This window comes from Tyto alba, unplaced genomic scaffold, assembly GCF_018691265.1.
Source record: "Tyto alba isolate M040663 unplaced genomic scaffold, T.alba_DEE_v4.0 Super-Scaffold_14, whole genome shotgun sequence".
Taxonomy (NCBI): Eukaryota; Metazoa; Chordata; class Aves; order Strigiformes; family Tytonidae; genus Tyto; species Tyto alba.
Window position 1 is genome coordinate 12,755,229 of NW_024881276.1, and position 18,126 is coordinate 12,773,354.

Here is an 18,126-nt window from a genome sequence, read left to right on the forward strand (position 1 = left end):
AGTTTCACAAACACAATAGCACCTCTGCAACTGAAGTTGATGGGATAGCTCAGAAAATAAAAATGCTCACATTTGTCAGTGACTGCAGAATAAATCCCTAGTCAAGCAATTACGCATCAGTTTAGTTTCAAAGCAATCTTAGCCCATTAATGAAAAATGCCTATTTAAAGTATTCTGGCTTTGTATTTAACAGATTGATTATCACCGTTGCTGTTTGCCAAGCACACCCACACAAAAGAAATTCACTCTGAAAACTGCCTAACTGCAGATTTGCCCATCAGACCAGAACAGCCTTTGGGTATATAATAATAATTTCTTGCTTAATTATGTGTTTACTCGGAACATTTAGAGATATTCTGGTCTTCTGAGTGAATGAGAACATCTGAAGAGCAGCAGCTCTCTCTCTCCCCCAGAGTGGAGGTGTTGCAATGTTGAGGATGCTGCTATATCCCAGCGTGCTTCGGCTGCCCAGCGGCAGGCACCGCGCAGGAACAGGCAGTTGGTGGCCTCGGCACACCTTGGAGAGGTAGCGGTAGTACCAGCTTTCTCAGGAGCACTGCTGTGACAGCGGGAGCTGGAATTTTGCCAGTAATCTCAATTTTTGTCCTACCTCTTCATGGTAGGAACCTACCTAGGAAGTTTGTCCTACTGTGCTTAAACAGGGACCTGAGACTTTGGCATATCAAATGATGGCTGTGGGTATGAGTAACCAGATGAGTGTTTTCTTGGAGGAGTCAGACCGAGCAGCACGTGGGGGAGGTAGGAAAGCCCTGGACTGACAGGACAGACAGACGGGTAGCCAGACCTTGCCTGAAGCCAAAGTCGGGGTCCCGCTGTTTCTCTTGAGGAGGTTTGCCCCTGAGTGGCTTGTGCATGGAGCTGTGCTCGGAGCTTAGGGCGGGCGGGAGGTCCCTCCCATCCTCTTCTCCTTGTGCACTGACTAGGACTATCACAGGCCTTTGTGGGACATTGCAAAGATTTTCATATCCTGAATTCTTGTCGCTTCAGCAACATTTGTCTCTCCCTGTCTTGACCCTCCCCAGAGATACTCCGACACCTTCCATGGGGAAATTGAATTTCAGTTCAAATCCTGATCCCATTAACTGCAGTCAGTCTGCTCAGAGCAGGTGGCTGTAAACTCGGCCAAAGGACCAAGGGTGAAATCATCCCTGGGTATCTGAAGAGTAGACTGAACTGCTTGATTTATTCAGTATCTCCACAGCCTTTGCTGCAGGCGTTTCTCCTGTGATAAGGCTTTTTCTCATCTTCGGAGAACTGGTTTTGCACTGACCTGGGTAGAAACTATCCTGATGGAAATGTTAACTGGCAACAGTTCTCTTTTGATTTACCCTCTCTGCTCTCTTGTAAGTTTTATGGGCAGTTCATTTGGAGGCTTCCCATGGTTTTAGTCATGGAATCATAGAATGGTTTGGGTTGGAAGGGACCATCTAGTTCCAACCCCCCTGCCATGGACAGGGACACCTTCCACTAGACCAGATAGCTCAAAGCCCCATCCAACCTGACCCTGACGTGGAACCAGGGCAAAGCAGGAGGTGTTGGGTATCTAGGAAGTGAGTAGGACAAGATGGAGAATTAGGCCTTTGGAGATTCACCACAGCTTTGGTTTTTTTTTGTGAGAGGAGACTGTGTAATGCAGTCTTTCAAGCTGAAGTTTGTGGTTCATCCATCACAGTGGTGTTGACAATGATTCGGGGGAAAAACATTCATAGGATTATTTGGCAGATCTGCTAACTAATGCATGGGGAGATAATAACTTCCACTGAGAAACACATGCTAGAGATTTCCAGTGTGATCAACAGACCAGAGTTTCTGCCAGAAGAGGATTTTGGAGGTGCAGGGATTCAGCGAGACCCAGGATGTTGTGGGTACCACTGTTTGTCCTTTCAAGTGTTATAAAAAGTGACAAAAAGCCAATTGGCTGTTGTCACCCCAACACAATGATCACAACCTTAGAGATGTAATGATAACATCAGAAAACCTTAGCAATCAATGTATTTGATAAATCACCCACAGGACCACCATTATTTATATCCATTGCTTCAATACATCATGCAAAAAAATTTCCCTGATATTATGAAATAGATCATTTATAATGTAATTTGATACATACCTTGCACTGCTTCAGCTCCAGGCAATACACAGTTTGAGTTACCAAATCAATACAAGGCATTCTTGGGCCAATTTAAGCATGTCCGTACAAGGAGGTTGAACCAATTTCACTGCAGTTTTGTCTAATCCGAGTAAGCAAAATCAGCACAGACTTCACAGGGGTCCAAACCATTCTGTGGGCACAGTTGCTTGAGCTGCGATATGTAGAATAGTCTGTTCTGGAGAACAAACCCATTAGTTGGAAATAGGGTAGAAATCTCATCTTGTTTTGCCTCTGATGCTAATTTATTCAGACAAAAATGACGTGCTTTCACCAGAAACATTTTGTGTATGATTTTAATTTTATTTTTTTTTTTTTTTTACATTTCACATCTATAGTTTAACAGCATCCGTTCGCCCTCCCCCATTGAGTGTTGCCACATGACCCCCTGGAGTAGAAAGGTACTGGAAAAACAAGCAATCCTCAATTAATAGCCCTGTCTCACTCTTCTCCCTTCCTAATCCTACCTCTTGCTTGCTTTTCACTTGCTATCTTTACTGCGCTAAAAGAAGCCTTTTCTGTTTCTCTCATGTCAATAAGACACAATAATAACTTTTTCCTCCCCTCTTCTTTCATTCTTCACCTTAGATGGGTTTCAGGAGCCTGTGGCCACAAGGCCACCTCTTCCTATCGCCTCCTTTAAAAGGCCTGAACCGGGACAGACTCGATAGCATTAGAGATTGCATTTAATTCTCTTGCAATGTTTTTGCCAGACTGCCCCTTTTCTTCTTTTTTTCCTAAATGGCAAGAAATTGTTCAGGCAATGCCAGCACGACAGTGGGTGTTTATTCTCTGGCCATTTGGTGATGCCACTGTTTGGAGAGGAGGAGCTCTGGCAGCCAGGGTCACTTCGCCCGCTTTGTCCGGCACTTCATTGTCATCCAGGGGAGGAATCGGCAACAAATGCAGCTTCTGTGTGTGTGTGTGTGTGTGTGTGTCCATGTGTCTGTGCGTGTGTGCAAGGGGTTGTTTTTTTTGCATGCATGCATCAAACTTTTTTTTTTGGGGGGGGGGGGAAGTTACCTAGGAAACAAAGTCTTTTGTGCTTGAAGTTTATATGAGCTATTCACGTCTGCCTGGGTTCGGCACAAAAGCTGCAGGCAGAAAGAAGGCTGCAATGTTTGACTGAAACCCTACGTGGGAAAAGGGGGTTTTCTGCGGGCAGGAGGAGGAGGAAGCATGCGTTGTCTCGGGTCTGGGGGTGCTGTGGGAGGTGACACTGGTGAGGTAAGTAAGAGCCCTCCAACAGTTTAAGTAGTAGCTGCTGAGTTAAGATCTTGAATGCTTTTGGGGCTGGGGCGTAAGTGCTGTTTGGCAAGCCTGAGACGGTTAATTCCCCCGGGATTTGCGAGGAGCCTGGGCGGAGGAATGGCAGAAGTACAATGGCAGCCCGGGAGTGATCCTGTGGTGTTCAACACCCGCCTGCTCAGCGCCCTGCCAAGGAGCTGGGGAGCAATATTTTATCTTCACCATGTTTGCTACCGAAATTAAAACTGGCAAATGAAGTGTAAACAGCAGGCATGAGGGGGAAGGCTGGTAGTTAAGCAGCTGGGAATTTAAGACTGAAGAGAAAGACAGCCTGAAAGGGATTGCACTTAATTTTTAAAAACCGAGAGGTGGACAGAGATCCTGGGCTGGTCGAAGAGTTGTCACAGTTTATAGAAGAATGTGTTAATGGAAGAAGGGAGGGAAATTAGGCAGAAAAAGGTAAGTGTTTCTCCCCTCCATCCCTTCCAAACAAAACAGAAACTTTTTCTTTTGCAAACAAAGAGACCCCCAAAACCTGAATTGGTAGCCAGCACCACATGAAAATGTGCTTAATATATTTCTCTTTACTAGTTGAAATTACATCAGATTTGCAAGACAGGGTGTTGGTGGTGGATTTTTTTATTTCTTCCAAATGAAAACCAACCATCTGTGTTTCTTCCATACAGTTTACTTTTCTCTCCATTCCTTTATCTTCTGTACCTAGCGCTCCTCATAGCATGCTGTAAAAATGTGCATGGTTTCTAAATAATGCTTTGAATTTATTCTGGTGGTGGCTACTCTTCTCTTTGGCCACTGTCCCCTTGCCCTGGCACTGTTAACACCCGCCGCTTCCCACCGCATAGCTGCTGGGTGGCTGTAACTTTGGGCTGTTCATGGTCTGAACTTGTAAAAATGAAATTCAGATGGTTTTCTAAAGTACAGAGGGGTCTTCTTTAAAACTGCGGGCCTTCTGATGCTTGTCCTCAAATGCATATGCGTTATATGGGGCCAGTGCTCACAAGTAATCAGTGGACTCGGGTGTTTAAAAGGTTGAGGATGCAAATGAGGGCCCATGTGTCTAACGCTGATGGTAATTGAGGGCCCGCTTGCAACGGCTACCCACGAGTGCGGGACGTGCCCCTTCTGACGGAGGAGATGTCCTGTAAATGTCACTAAATATGCTGAATTCCAGTATGTTGAGGTATTTTTCTCCTATTAGCAGGATGTTATTTTTTCATTGAAGAATAGCTTGTGCTGTGTGACTTAGCTACAACAATTCCTCCTTGCATCCCTGTAATTGATTTCTGATCTGTGTGTCTGCTTTGTTTCAAAATTAGCCTCGTGTGCCTGAGTGGGAGACACTGATTTTGAATGTATTCATTTGCAGTCCCATCCACCAGAGGACGAAGATACAGATGTCATGTTAGGGCAGAGGCCGAAAAATCCAATACATAATATCCCTTCTACACTGGATAAACAAACCAATTGGAGTAAAGCACTACCTCTCCCAACTCCAGAGGAGAAAATGAAACAAGATGCCCAAGTGATTTCTTCTTGCATTATTCCCATCAATGTCACTGGTACAAATCTCTTCTATTTCTTTTTGTATTTATTGCATGGTTCAAGGGAGGTAAAGTACTTATTTTGTTTAATTTATTTGAAGTCACAGGATTGTGCAGTCTGGGGGCAAAGACCCTAGCTTGAGGATTTAGTTTCTGGAAGACAGTGGGCTAAATTCATCCCTCGTGTGACCACTGGAGTCACTGAAGCCGCATCTAGGATTAATTTGGCCCGTATTTTCAGAGTCATGTTATACAGTGTAACGTAACACTGGTTCCCTGTATAAACAATGTACTTTTGTTGTGTATACAACCTACAGTCTGTATTTACAAAGACCTCAAATAACTTTTTGATTGTAGCTGACTGAAATAATGCAGAAAGCCACCGAAATTAATCATATGATTATCATGTGTAGCAGGAGAAGAGAAACTAGAGAATGTAGGCTACTATTTGCAGTGCTTTAAACATGCGAGGCATGACTGTGTAGCATGCAAACCATCGCTCTGAGATCTCTTACATGCAGCCATGCTGAAGGTATAGTAATGGCATTTTCTTTTATTTCTATAACATTTCGATACATTTGTCTAGATTTATTTGAAGGAGAATTTGTCTATAGAAGCAGTAGGTATAGCACTTACTAAACGTGATAGACAACTTATTTCCAGAATCAAAAAACAGGCTGTTTTTCTCTTTCTCTTTTTCTCTCCTTCCAGAGGGCTATAGTAAACATAAAGTTGATCTGAGTTTTCCTCAATAATATTGAGCACCAAGTTTTGATTAATGTAAGAGCATAAAGTGTGCTGACTTCCATGGCTATAGAGTTGAATATAAACAATCAGGATAAAATCAGGGAGCTTTCAGTTAGCCTTCATTCCCCAGAGAAAATACTTGTATTTAATTCTATTTTCCCAGTAACTGGGGGGGGTGGGGGGTGGGGCGGAGATCACAGCCCCTCACATCCCATTGCTCTTGCTCTTTCCCATGTCTATCAGCGGTGCCCAACCTTCCTGCAAGACAGGCTGCGGGGCTCACCGTGGTGCTGGGGTGGGCTGTGTGCCCCCAGCCCAGCTTCAGCCCCCAGCCAAGGGGCTCTGGGCTTTTGAGTTTGCAGCACCTCTCTCCTACGGTGTCATGGTGACAAGTCCCCACCTGCTCCACCATCACCTGCACGAATCCCCCCTGGTGACTGATGGCAACGCGGTCCCGGTTCCCCTCCGCCCCAGCAGCGGCACTGACCCTGCACGGTGCCGCCGGCTCTGCCCGCCCGGAGAGGTGGCAGCCAGGAGCGGGGGGCGTCCCCGGCACCGGGATGGTGCTTCTGGGCAGCCAGAGCCTCGAAGGAGGACGGCAGAGCTGCCTGCACAGACTGCGAGCAGACTGGTCAAGGGCGCAGGGTGGGCACTGCTGGCAGAAATCCCCGCTGAAAGTCACAGTGTGGCACGTTTCCATGAGGTAAAGCTGGTGTTGAAACGATGCTCTTTCTACATTCAATACAGGACCCTAACTGGTGTTGGCCTCCTAACATAGCTAATGTCACCTAATGTAGTTCAGAGGAGAGTTAGGGCTGGGACCAATGTTAACTTTTCCAGTAATAGCCATTTTTGCCTAGACTCCACCTGCCATACATTGGAACCAAATTTCCACTGATCAGTTTTACAGATCAAGAATGGTATGTAATCTTCTGGATGTTTATGTGTATCATTCTCATTAGCACTAATGGGAATAATTTGTATGCGTCACGGGGAGGATATACCCTCTTCCACTTTCCTCTCGGAGATGACCCCCGTGCATCTGGCACACAGAGCATGTTCGGCTAACTCACAGTTGCTGGAAAACCAGCAATGATGCTGATTGCTTTTTTTTTTTGTTTCAAAGAGTTTGGTTTCAGTTCTCTTTTTGTTTTTTAAGCTTCTCCCAACCCTGAGAAATGTTCACTTTTTTGAAAATGACTGTTGTTGCAGTTTACAGCACTTTCGTTCCATATTAAAGAAAGTTCTTCCTCTGCTTATTCCAGGGGCATTGGTGGTTACAGGACATCTGTCTGAAGCCTCTATTTCACTGTAGTAGATTTCAAGAAGAACTTTTACAAGAAAGTTACTTTTTAATGTTTTACGTTGTTATGTAGTGTAATATGTATGTGTATGTCTGTGTATAATTATGTTTTCTATAATTATACGCTATGAAAATAGAGCTTCTTATCAGGATTTTTTTTCCTTTCTTTTGGTTTAGTTTGTTCATTTTTCTTAAGATTACAAACCACTGTACCAGTGATCCTTATGTTAGTGTTTTTATGGACCTGGCACATTTTTCTGACCTGTCCCATGTCAACTTTATAGAGCATGAATGTATACTTGTGCAAAAAGCCAGTGCAGATGGGCACTGGTTTTCTGGTGGGCCTCCTTTTAACTTTATTTTGACACTACAGTGTAAAAAACAAAGTGAAAGACACTTTCCTGTGCTAATGCCATGAAAACATAAAGAAAATTAGGAATTCTTGCCTATTCTATATGAGTGTGGTCATAAATAAATGTGCCCGTTAACTTGGGCTCTTGAATCCAAACTGAAGATCTTGATTGACTGCATGACCCAATTCCCAGAGTGGACTCCCAGGAATCCCAGTGTGTGCTGAGCACTTGCGAAAATCGGGCCACTTACTGATGTACACAAATAAATAGCAGCTGCCTTTTTATGTCACCCTTGGCCACGTGTCATCTTCATAAAGAATGCTCTCTAAACTTGCATGGGGACTTGGGCCCACTTTAGCTGTCTCCTTCCTTTTTGAAATGTTAGCCCCCTTGGCATATTAGTCTCCTAAGAAGCACCCAACTACTGTAATATGGCGTTATAACCTTAAATTGTTTTCTTATGCTTAGTTGCTTAAAATAAGTCAGGCCATAGCTGAACAGATTACTCTTTGCAGACAAGTTACTGTTATTGTCCCTATGACAGATAAGTAGCTATAAGAAAGATGACCTGTTACCAAGAACTCTCAACTCTATTTTCTTTCCTGATTTTCTTTTCTTTTCTTTACTTTTTTTTTTTTTTTTTTTAATTCCTTCTGTTATTTTTGGCAGACCAGGCTGCTGAGGGGGGAGCTGGAATTAGATGTAAAACTGTGATATACTGTGATATAATTTACATAACAGCTACATAAGGGCTCCCTTATGTTTATTCACAGGCTTAATCCAAGCTCACATACCTCCACTGTGTTCCAGCCATGAAAATTTGTTTACTATTTCTAAAGGCTAATGAGACCTATTTATGGGTTGCAGGAGTTGGTTTTGACAGAGAGGCTAGTATACGCTGCTCTCTTGTTCATTCACAATCTGTACTACAGCGGAGACGAAAGTTGAGGAGGAGGAAAACCATCTCTGGCATCCCCAGAAGAGTGCAACAAGAAATAGGTGTAGTATAAATACAAATCTTCCATAGACAGCTTTCTAACCAACTTAAATTGCAGGGATATGAGCTGGTAGCCAGCCTTCCAAAGAAATGAAACCTCAAAAACATAAATGCTTGTGGAGTTTGGGAATGACGTGGTTTGTTTTTTTGATTTACTACAGTAAGCAAAGCTATATTACTCCATATGGCCCTGATGGACCAGGGGCCTTACTGAGTAATATAGATGTACATGTTCAGCTCTTATTGTGTAAATGTTAATCAGTTCTTTTTTTTTTTCCATTTTATTTCTGTTATGAACCCATAGTTATGTGCATAAAAAGTAACTAGATTAAGTGAAAGTTTTCTCTTGCGTGAGGGGAGCTTAAAGTAAAGAACTGACAGATGTTGCTCAGCAAAGTGATGATGAGCTGTCACAACAGCTGGATAACTCACTCAGTTGAGCAGTTGGATGTCCACCTCAGAGACAGCTGCTGGTACCCTACAGGAAACTTTGCTAAACGTTCCCTTTATTTATCGCCCTCGTCCTCGATTCCTTCCTTTCATTCTTTATTACCAAGGATATTTGCCTGAAATTGGGTGGCTGACCTCACTTCTTGTCCCAGATAAATTAGGAGCAGCTCTGCTGAGGGAAAATCCAGTGTAAAATTGATATTAACCCAAAATAAAACTAACGGGATCGTTATTTCTTAATGTTCATCTGCACCTGAAGATGGCTCTGGTATCGCGGTCAGTTGCAATGAAACTTGATGGGAAGCAGAGGGAATGTGTTTATCATAGGGAATAAGCAACCAGAGAACCTATGAAAGAAAGATCCTGTTGCCTTGCAAATATTCTTGGTAGTAAAGAAGCAGATAATGGAAATTCTGAACAGACAGATAGTCAAAACAGAATTATTTTTAGAAGCTTATGGAGTGTTTTGTCCAGCAGCCACTCCTGAAAACTGTCTTTAACTAGTTGAAATAGAGTGACAAAAACTGAAAACTTAATATTTATCTTAATATTTACCACAGAAAGATCAGCTCTGTGTGAGATCACATTGCAGAAATAGGAGAACTGAGATCGCATTGCAGGACTAGGAGAATTTCTCCACCTCATTGGGATAAGGTCTGCCTTATATGCTCTTTATAGCAAAGTTAAATTTGGTCCAATGCTCAGCAAGATTAAAAAATAAAGAATACAGCAGATAATGCTTCTTGGGTTGCTTCGCGGGTCGTCTTGCGCCAGTAAGTGTGGAGCTGTCTCCCACTCACCCGGCTTTCCATGTGTCCTAGATTCAGATGAGTCTCCAGTGGCAAGAGAGCGCAATGTGATTGTGCATGCAAACCCGGACTTCTCCGGCTCCGGCAGCAGGAGGTCGGGGACCCGGGACTCAGAGTGCCAGACGGAAGAAATCCTGATAGCCGCTCCCTCCCGGAGGCGGATCCGTGCCCAGAGGGGGCAGAGCGTTGTCGCCTCCCTCTCCCACTCCACTGGCAACATCTTGGTGCTGGCGGACAACGGGGACGCCGTCTTCGCTGCCGCTGTAAGCAACCGCATCCGCTCGCGGAGCCTTCCTCGCGAGGGTGCCCGGGACAGCGAGGGCCATCAGGACGCCGCCGCCAAGAGTGCAGGGTACGAAGCAGAGTGCTTCCTAGATGGCCAAGAGAGGATCCCAAATAAGGGGAAGGAGGTCTTGAGCAAGCAGGGTTCACAAGAGTGCCAGCCCATCAGCTTAACTTGTCCTCAGCACCTGCATAGCCCCGAACACAGCATCGGCGAGAGGGGGAGATCGCGGCTGTCAAGGATGGCCGACTCAGGCAGCTGCGAGATTTCATCCAACTCAGACACCTTCGGCAGCCCCATTCACTCTATCTCCACAGCAGGAGTCCTGCTCAGCAGCCACATGGACCAGAAAGATGACCACCAGTCCTCCAGTGGCAACTGGAGCGGAAGCAGCTCCACATGTCCCTCCCAGACATCTGAAACCATTCCTCCTGCCGCCTCTCCTCCGCTGACGGGCTCTTCGCACTGTGACTCCGAACTGTCGCTCAACACCGCTCCCAACGCCAACGAGGACTCCAGCGTCTTCATTACGGAGCAGTTTGGTGACCACGCAGACAAAGTCAGGGGCCACAGGGCGAGCTCCTTCACCTCCACCGTGGCGGATCTACTGGATGACCCCAACAACAGCAACACGAGCGACAGCGAGTGGAACTACCTGCACCATCACCACGATGCCTCCTGTCGCCAGGACTTCAGCCCCGAGCGCCCAAAGGCCGACAGCTTGGGATGCCCCAGCTTCACCAGCATGGCCACCTATGACAGCTTCCTCGAAAAGACTCCCTCTGACAAGGCAGACACCAGCTCACACTTTTCTGTGGATACTGAAGGATACTATACCTCCATGCACTTTGACTGCGGTCTCAAGGGTAATAAAAGCTATATTTGCAACTATGCATCCCCAGGCTCTGAGAGTGGCCAGACCGGGAGCGTGACCTCCAGCCTGGCTGACTGTGCCTGGCAGGAGTGTGTGAGCCACAGGAGGCAGGGACGGCAGAGCATCTCACTGAAGAAACCAAAGGCAAAGCCAGCCCCACCAAAACGCAGCTCATCTTTGAGGAAATCAGAAGGCAGTACCGACCTTCCTGACAAGAAAGAACCAAAGATCGGCGGCGGGCAGCACGTCTCTCACACCGCCAGGGAGATGAAGTTGCCCCTTGAGTTTTCAAACACACCTTCCCGAGTGGAAGGCCCCAACCTGCCAGCCAAGCAGGAGCTCCCCTGGGTGAACCAGAGTGATGGCGGGTTAAAAGACACGCCATTCGACACTGCTGATATCCCCTCCTTTAAAGATGAAGGTGCTGAACAACCTCACTATGCAGACCTCTGGCTTCTGAACGACTTGAAATCCAGCGATCCTTACAGGTCCTTGTCCAATTCAAGCACTGCTACGGGTACTACAGTCATAGAGTGCATCAAGTCACCAGAGAGCTCTGAATCCCAGACGTCCCAGTCTGGGTCACGAGCCACCACCCCATCCCTCCCTTCGGTCGATAATGAGTTTAAGCTGGCCTCCCCTGAGAAGCTGGCAGGGTTAGCCTCACCCTCCAGCGGGTATTCCAGTCAGTCAGAGACACCCACCTCTTCTTTTCCAACCGCTTTCTTTTCGGGACCCTTGTCTCCAGGGGGAAGCAAGAGGAAGCCAAAAGTACCAGAGAGGAAGTCGTCGCTGCAGCAGCCGCTCTCAAAAGACGGTACCACCTCGGTAAGCAAAGACCTTGAACTTCCAATTATACCTCCTACTCACCTCGACCTAAGTGCTCTTCACAACGTCTTGAGCAAGCCCTTCGCTCACAGGCACCAGCTGCACGCCTTCAGCCACAGCAAGCAGAGCACGGTCGGGGAAGCCCTGCATCCCAGCCCTCCCCTCGCCATCACGCCCTCCGTTCTCAAGTCTGTCCACCTCCGGGCAGTCAACAAGCCTGAAGGAGGGAAACAGAAGGGCAGCACCCCGGACCTGCTCTGCATACAGGAGACTGCTTTGATGGTAAATGACATTTCTCCAGGCAAAATGAGGCCGCTCTTAGCTAAGAAACCAGTATCATGCCAGTACTCCACAGAGGAGGCCGTAATGTCATACATTGACACTTCCCCAGTAGAAGCGGGCCTGGGAAAGCCGCCTTTAGAGAAAAGCTCCTCTTTCAGCAGGCAGAGTAGTTGTGAACGAGAAGCTGTAACTTCAGAAAGCGTGGGTCTGGTTGAAATCAAATCCGGGAAGGACCAAATGAACCCGGCCTCTGAGCGCTTGCTGGAAAGCGCTCTGAGTCAGACATGTGCCGTCTCCGCAGATGGGTTTCAGAAGGGCTCAGCTGTCCTCACAGGTGATGACGAAGCGAAGAAACCCAGCCAAGGAGCAGAAACAGAGCGTGACCTTCAGCAAGTACAGGCTCAGCGAGAGCTCTCCACCAGCGGCGAGGGCTGGCTGGAAGCTGGGCCTGTGGGCAAAAGCCCAGCTCAGGCCGAGGGAGCGGCTGTCAGCCATCAGCTTCAGCATCAACCCGATGTAAGCCACCATGTGCCTGGGAATATCAGCTATGAAGCAGAGAAGGCAGCAGTGAATCCAGTCAGCGAAGTGAGTGGCAAGCAGGAATACGATATTGCATCAGGTATCCCAACCAAAAGTGCCTCTGATGACGGAAGGGCCAACGAGACAGCGAGCAGTGTGGATGAGCCTTTGCTGAAAGGTCAGTTGTGAACTCTTTCTGTGTTACACCCGATCATGTGGCTTTGGGCATGACTGATAGCAGAGACAAAAAGGAGGCTGGAGTTGCAAATCAGTTTGTTTCTGTAGGTTTGAGCATAGATCTTCCTGATCTGTTAGCTGGTCAGCCAACCCAAAGATATTTTATACTCTTTCAATGTATTCAGGGTGTATTTATCTGGTATTTATTTCCTCCCTTGTTCTGCATTTCAGCTGAAAAGAGAAAAGGGAGGAGCACTAACCCAGGGTACAGAGGAGCCTTGTTATCACAGCCGTTCAGTAAATGAGAGATCCCAGTTTCAGTCCCTAGCAGTGCCCCCATTATGGGCTCCAACATGCAATGTACACAATGTTTAGATTAGAGGATAAAGTCTGTATGGTGGTATCGGCCGCTCGGTTGTGAACTGAGCTGGTGCCTCACATTGGCTGTGCTGTTGCAAAGCACGGCAGGGTCTGACTCATAGCGTGGCCTCTTTCCTTGTTTAAGAGTCATCTCCAAGTGACGAGTCCATCGTGTCTCCGCTGAGCGAGGAGTTGCAGGCTGATGCTGAGGACGTCTTTGTGTCTCCAAACAAACCCCGCACTACCGAGGATCTGTTTGCAGTCATTCACAGGTGACCTAACCTTGCTGCAGTGGGAAATGATAACATGCAGCCCTGCACAGCTGCCCACTAACAATAGCTGCAGGATGGTTATTCAATGGTTAAGTCTTGTTCTGAAACTACCTTCTTTAGTTTATTGAGTTTAGTTTTCTAAAGCTACAGTTTTTAAAAGATGCTTTATTATGGTCTGGCGTGCACTCTGAGTATCTTCATGGCATGTGTAGGATACTTTACAGATAACATTAGGCTGTTTTCTCTAACAAAGATATGTGTCTCCAAAGAAAACTACCCACGGTGGTTCCTGCCTTCTTCCCACCAGCTCTATTCCAGTGAGCGAGTTGTTGCAGAGAGAATGATGAGAGGGCATCTCTTCAGACTATTTTGTATTCAGCTGAAATTTGTGATCACAACTGAAATCACAGATTTATGATACTGAATAGGCTACTATGAGTATTATTACTACTTAAGACTCTGTATGCATTGTCATCTTTAAAAAGAGCTGGCTGTGAATACACTGTTTTGGAAGAGCTGGGTGATGTTGAGAGGGACTCTGTGGCTCACTGACTCATTCATTGCACAGGAGCTATCACAGCTTAAAGTGCCATCAGCCACTGCTAGCCTCTGATATTTGACATGAGGATTATTAGGACTCTAGCTGATATGAAAGCACAGTCAGTCTGTGAAATTCCAGCAATAAGTGTTATTCTACAAAGATAATGTATGAAAAGAGTGTTCTTTGGTGTTTTTACAGATCAAAAAGGAAAGTTCTTGGGAGAAAGGATTCTGGAGACCTTTCTGTAAGAAACAGATTGAGAGCTTCATCTGGAGCCAGCAGCCAGCCCCTTGCCAGCAGCACGCTGCCTGCCAGCAACATGCCACCAGCCGGCAGCGTGAGCACTCCCATTAGCAGCCAGAGGTCCCCCGGGCTCATATACAGGAATGCCAAAAAATCCAACACATCCAATGAGGAATTTAAACTACTGCTCCTTAAAAAGGGCAGCCGATCTGATTCCAGCTACAGGATGTCTGCCACCGAAATTTTGAAAAGTCCTATTTTGCCCAAGTCCCCCGGTGAGCTGATGGCAGATGCCCCCCAAAGCCTGGAGGAGTCTCCCCCCGCGGCGAGCCCTGATGCGTTGTCCCCGCTCTCCCCCTGCTCCCCCAGGGTCAACGCAGAAGGATTCTCCTCCAAAAGCTTTCCCATGTCGGCGTCTTCGAGAGTGGGGCGCTCGCGGGCACCTCCGGCAGCCAGCAGCAGCCGGTACAGCGTGCGCTGCAGGCTGTACAACACGCCAATGCAGGCCATCTCCGAAGGAGAGACCGAGAACTCGGACGGCAGCCCTCACGACGATCGCTCTTCTCAGAGCTCAACGTAGGCTGCTGGCACCTCGGGATCTGTAAGGAGGTGAATATGAGAGGCCAAGGCCGTAGCAGTCAAAAAAAAAAAAAAAAAAAAAATTGCAGGGCAATATCAATGCTTAAATGTGTTTGTGTTTGTAAGACGCTGGGGAAACAGAGGACTACAGCTGTAGCTATTTATTACATTACATTTTCTAAAAGGAGGAAGATACATTATATCTCCATATCTGTTCTGTTTTCATTTGGCTTCATTTGGTTTATCCCACTCTCATTTCTGTTGTCACTGTAGATTTCAAGGCTTCCACTTTCCATAGAGTTAAAAGTGACTTTGGGTTTGTTTTGTTTTTTTTTTTTTTTTTTTCCAGAAGCTGCCCATCTAGAAACAAATCCCTCACTGTAGTGCTTCCCTAGGGAGAAAAATAAAAAAGAAAATGCTCTTGAGGATTGGTATTTTTCTACACTAAAATGAGCTGAAACAAAATTTAGAAGAAATTAACAAAGCATATGTAAATACCATATTTTTGATAAAAATTTGTAAATAGAATTATCAAAAAGTGGATGTGACAAACGATTTACTGCATAACAACTTTGTTTATAGAAGACAAAATAAGTCAGATGTAATAACTGTATTCTGTGAATACCATTTTCATATCAAACACAAAAAATTCACATGGCCACCGATAACCACTTTCAGTGCAACAAGCCTGGAGGATGACATTGAGCAGTGGAAAGGAGGAATTCTCCGCCTTAGCTAAGGAAATGGAAAGGCTGACTGCGGTGGGATTAAAGTAACCATTTGTCTTTCTAAGGCAGCTGCGCAGAAGCAAACTGGAAAGAGCAGCTGGGAGGGTTACTGTGAGGATCAGTGGGGAAGGCGAGCATGCTTCTGACAGAACAAAGTCGTGTCTGATGCAAAACCCCAAAGGGTCCCATCCCACAGCCTCCCCTGGGCCTTTATTCTTGCAGGGATAGCTTCAGAGAAGATAGATGGGAGAAGAAATAGTACTTAACTTTCATATTCCTATTAGGCTATTGGGATACATAACACGGTCATAACCTGGTAACTATAATCTTTAAACACAATTAGTTTCTGGTTCGTAAAGGAAACAAATAAATTATAAGCATGCAAGAAGCGCTTTCAATTTATCAGTAAATATCTGCGATGAGTTTTCAGTGAAGCTTTCTCTTTGTGCTGATGAGATTCATGCTACCTAAGTATTTACAAAAATGACACTGTGAAAACGTAGCTGGGAAATAGGTATGTGTATGCATTATTTATATTCATTGCTGAGAGGGAAAGGGGAAAGCTCTGGTTCACTGTGCCAGCCACATACAGTTGGGATCTTGTCTGGATTTACCAGAAACGCGGAACAGGGTGGGTGACTGGGGTGGGGTGGGAAAGGAGACAAATCAAAGCAGCTGCTTTGATACAAATGAAGGCAGGGAAATAAAAGCTGAATTACTTGAAATTACTTGAATTTTCTCGTCTTAAAACTGCAAGAACATGTACTTTTAAAACTTAACCCGTGAGTCGCTTTATACTTTTAATTTTTAAACAGAATAAAACCAACAGGCCTGATTCTCCTTTGGGCCATCACGGTTTCTGTTGATGTAGTCCCGTGCATGCTACTCAGAGAACAAGGCCCTCTTTGTCCGAAATTGATGCAGTTGGTGTTGGTTGCTGTAGGATATGGTTTGAAATAGAGGAAAGGTTAGTGCAGAGAAAATAGTGCAAGGAGGAATGTGGTGTGCAGTAGGACAGGTCGAGTAGGATGGCAGAGCGAGTGTACTTTGGTACTAAAGAAATCAACTAAAAGCTGGCTTTAAGCATAAGTAAATGATAGGGAAGCGGGATGTGTGAAATCGGGTTTTACCTTTTTTTTTGCTTTTATTCATGTAATACATAAAGCTGAGTGTTTTTAAAAGCGAGCAGAGCATATTTTAAAGAGGAAGGTTCTACCTGAAAGTGTTACGATTTTAAAGAGTCTGAGCAAGTCAGAATGAGTTAACAAATCCCTAATGTTATTCCCCATAAGGTTCACGTCTGATTTTGTCTAGCACTTACCACAAGAAATATGTTATTCAGGGTTTCCTACCATCCTCCTGTGTAGCCTGGTTGCATTTGGTGTGCGAAGTAGTCACTGTGCATGTGGTACGTGCGTTGGGAAGAGGGGTGGTCCATCAGCTGAAGGGCTGTAAAATCAGGAAGTCTAAATAATTTACAAGTCTAAACTAGTTTTCAAAAAGGTAGTGGGAGCAAGGTTTTGGAAACAAAAGGTTAATCACATTAGTAGCTTAGTTAAGAAAATATGTCTGAAGACAAGTGAAGTGGATGAATGAAAATGTTTTGAGAGAAAATTTTTAGCATATAACAACTGCTTTCTGGAGAATGTGAATAAAGGAAGTTTAGATACTGGGCAGAAAATCCTTAGTTTATCATCTTTGGTCATTTTCCTTAAAAATTTTAGCAGGAGCACTTTTACAACATGTTTAATAATCCTGAGTTAAACAGTCATTCAAAACTGTAAAGAGAACACAGCTAAATTGACTTTGATGATCTCACTTTTTATTACCAATCATTACTTTAATAGAGACCATAAATAAATATATGTACACTAAAAAAATTTTTTTTACTGGAACGGTGAGGCAATGCTTCATGTACACAACGGCCACAGAACCATAAATCCCATTAAATAGAGTCTTACTTCTTTTGTTTAATTTCCTAGTTTATATTTAGCAGATTGAAACCCAAATAGAGATTCTAAATCCATTATGAAGAAAAGAGTTCGTAACAAGCGTGGGAATCAGAGGAAAGCGAATGGCGGGGACACGTGTAGCGCTGCAGGTGTGCCACTGATGCACCAAGGGAACATCGCTCACCTCTTGAGACAGGGTACAGCACAGGCATCGGGTAACCACTGAACCGTCATTTCAACCTACCGTTCCGTTGTTTGCACTGATGTTATGGAAACGATTTCTGGAGTTATACAGCTGTGTGTTCTGAAAAATAACATTCCCCTTTTTTTTTGTTTCTGTTTGGTCGTCTTTTTGTTGTGGCAGCATAGAGGACATGGAATAGTTGTAGCAAATAAAGCGTATGTTTGCTTTTGCCAAAGGTCAGTGATTGAGTGCATTTGCTGCAATGGTGGCAGATAGAGAAATACTGTAGGTTATGACTTAAAGCATTAAAAAAAAAAAAATTAAGAAGGTTACAGTGTAACTATTTTGGTACTAGCACCAGTTCATGCTGGCAGAAAAGACAATGGTTTATGGACTTGCATCCATTTTGTATTTTTGTAATATTTGTAAATACGAACTTTTTAAATTGTTGCAAAGATGGTTTCTTTTGTAAAATGTTTTCAAAGTTTACATTAAATCCAAGCCTTTGTATATTTTAGAGCTGTGCAACACTTTAAGTCTTGTATTTATTTTTAGTAAAAACGGTGACAGTTTCATTGTGAACCCCTCTCAAAAACTGTGTCGGAAAAGTTTGATTACCTAGAACGTGTGTATAGAAACTGCAAATAAACGTGACTGCAATTAAA

General features: G+C 44.9%; 1 protein-coding gene across 3 annotated transcripts in view; it reads left to right on the forward strand.

Moving 5' to 3' along the window:
• The window catches only part of NHS (NHS actin remodeling regulator), a 259,499-nt gene extending 241,373 nt beyond the window's left edge, over nt 1–18,126 (forward strand). For 2 of the 3 annotated variants that reach the window (XM_042788665.1, XM_033010044.2), the window contains exons 4-9: nt 2,509–2,571; nt 4,806–4,998; nt 8,251–8,382; nt 9,652–12,603; nt 13,108–13,234; nt 13,974–18,126. In XM_042788665.1, coding sequence (XP_042644599.1) covers nt 2,509–2,571; nt 4,806–4,998; nt 8,251–8,382; nt 9,652–12,603; nt 13,108–13,234; nt 13,974–14,598 — 4,092 coding nt within the window. In that variant the 3' untranslated portion in view covers nt 14,599–18,126. The remainder of the gene's footprint in view (nt 1–2,508; nt 2,572–4,805; nt 4,999–8,250; nt 8,383–9,651; nt 12,604–13,107; nt 13,235–13,973) is intronic. The other variant, XM_042788667.1, reaches the window with a different exon arrangement.